At 47.6% G+C, this 2,263-nt stretch overlaps 1 protein-coding gene across 1 annotated transcript; it reads left to right on the top strand.

Moving 5' to 3' along the window:
- Nucleotides 1-1,460: 1,460 nt before the first annotated feature.
- LOC106148574 (translation initiation factor IF-2-like) lies at nt 1,461-2,263 on the top strand (the record flags this gene model as incomplete). Its single annotated transcript, XM_013514593.1, is given in 2 exon segments — nt 1,461-1,488; nt 1,923-2,263. Coding segments are annotated over 2 exon segments (369 nt in total), but the record flags the coding sequence as incomplete, so codon positions are not given.

Here is a 2,263-nt window from a genome sequence, read left to right as displayed (position 1 = left end):
TGCATTTACTGCTTTTCGTCTTCAGGTTCACAATCCCTTTCATATTTTGGGGAGGAATATTCTGATCTCACAGTCACTCGGCCAATAAGTGGGAGGCTGAGGCAGGAGGCTGAGGCAGGAGGCTGAGGCAGGAGGATACTCACGAATTTGAGGCCAGCCTGGGCTACACAGTGAGTTCAAGGACAGCCTGAACTACATAGTGAGACTCTGTCTCTAAAACATATATATATATATATATATATATATATAGATAGATAGATAGATAGATAGAAAGATATATATAGGTTGTGGGTGGGGATATAGCTCAGTGCTAAGGCATTGCTGGGTTCAATTCTCAGTATTGCTGGGTTCAATTCTCAGTACTGCTAAAAGTGAATAATAGAAAAATTTGAAAAGTGCTGCCCCTGGGTTCAATCCTGTGGGAAAAAAAAATACTCCTTAACAGATTTTACACAAGTTTGAGAGATAGCCATTCCTTTATTTCTCCAGCCACCCCATTAGAGATTTCCTGGGTGCCCTCTGTGCACCTGGCCCAGCTCCAGTGGGTGGATGAAGAGAAGGAAGAACAAACGCTGTTCCTCCAGGCCAGCATCCGGTGCAGAAGGAGCTCGAGGGTGCAGGCCGCACACAGCCCAGTCTGTGCTACGGGCAGTGTGCTCCTTTGAGCAGATGTGCATACTGGCAGCTCAGTACATGGGAACGCAGTTCAACCAAGGCACGGGCAGCAGGATCATTAAAGGGAATGAGAACAGTGACTTCCTCAAAAGCAGAACCACAGCAGCTCACAGGTCTGTGGTGATGAGGAATTAGTTCCAAGTTCTAATTGCCTAGTGCGCCCCTGCTCAGGTCAAATCCTGGAAACAGAGTTTGCGCGGCTTCCTCTAACGTGTGGTGGAGTGGTGTCAGAGGAGGATGAATCTATTTAGGTCTAACTCAGCACTGACTGGTTATGGGAACAAACAACAGAGCATTTTGTTATTTCTTGCCCCAAAGCCTGTCAGTGTCATGCCCCTGGCTACAATGCAAGCAAGATGTCACCTACTGTCCAATTCGCACCTGGTTCCCTCAAATCGCAACACCACATCTGACTGAAACTGCTTTCTTGATAGACATTTTTAGGAAATTTTTTTTTCTTTTCTTTTTTTGGTGGTTGTGTTGGGGATGGAGCCAGGAGCACTGAGTTACTAACTAGATCCTTGGCCCTTTTCACTTTTTTTTTTTTTTTTTTGGTATTGGGAATCAAATTCAGGGCCTCGAGCTTGCCAGGCAGGTGCTATGTGGCTGAGCTACATACCTGGATCAACTTTTAAAATTCTGAGACAAAATCTTGATAAATTGCTCAATCTGGTCCTAAACTTGTGATCTCCTGCCTCGGCCTCCACAGTAGCTGGGATTACAGGTGTACTCACCTAATTTAATGTTTGATCAATCATCTATATAAAATGCCTTTTTCCATTTACATGAATGAAATTTTACACTTTAGGCCAGGTGGGTGTCACATCCTGGAATCCCAGCATTCTGAGAAGTGAGGTGATGTGACCACCAGTCCGAGCCCAGCCAGGGCAATTTATGAGACGCTGTCAAAAAAAAGGAAAGAAAGGAAAGAAAGAAAGGAAAGGAAGGGAAGAAAAGAAAAGAAAAAGAAGCAAAGAAAGAAAGAAAAGGGCTGAAGATATAGCTGAGTTTGAAGGTCTAGGTTCATCCTCAGTGCTAGCGGGGAAAAATTCATTTTAATGAAATTTTCATTGTGATCAGTTTTTGTGTAAGTATCTTTTTTTTTTTTTTTTTTTTTTTTGGTACTGGGAATTGAACTCAGGGCCTCGCGCTTGCCAGGCAGGCGCTGTACCGCTGAGCTACGTCACCGGCCGAATATTATCATTTTTGTCCACGTACCTTTTAGTGATGATACCTGTGCCTGTAAGTGTTCCAGGAAGTCTCCCTGCCCACGAGGCTCAAATGGTCCTGTCTAACTCCTGTACGTAACGTTCCATCGCTACCGTTCTTTCTGAACTGGGTAGAAGGGCGCAGCCGACCGCGGGGAAAATGGTGCCCAGGCTCTGCTCCGACCCCTCCGCCAGCGGTCCGCAGCGCGAGCGCGAACCGAGATGTCGCAGTGCCCTTTTCCACCGGTTTCAAAGCACCGCAAAGCGGCGCCGCTCACGCTGGCGGCGCTCTTCGGGGGACGTCGGGGCGGCTGGCCAGGGGGAAGGCGCGCCTCGCCCGCCCCTTCCTTGCGGCGGAGCGCGGAGCGCAGGCCGGGCGG

This window comes from Chinchilla lanigera, unplaced genomic scaffold, assembly GCF_000276665.1.
Source record: "Chinchilla lanigera isolate Chin_1 unplaced genomic scaffold, ChiLan1.0 scaffold00023, whole genome shotgun sequence".
NCBI lineage: Eukaryota > Metazoa > Chordata > Mammalia > Rodentia > Chinchillidae > Chinchilla > Chinchilla lanigera.
This window is presented reverse-complemented; position numbering and strand designations above follow the sequence as displayed.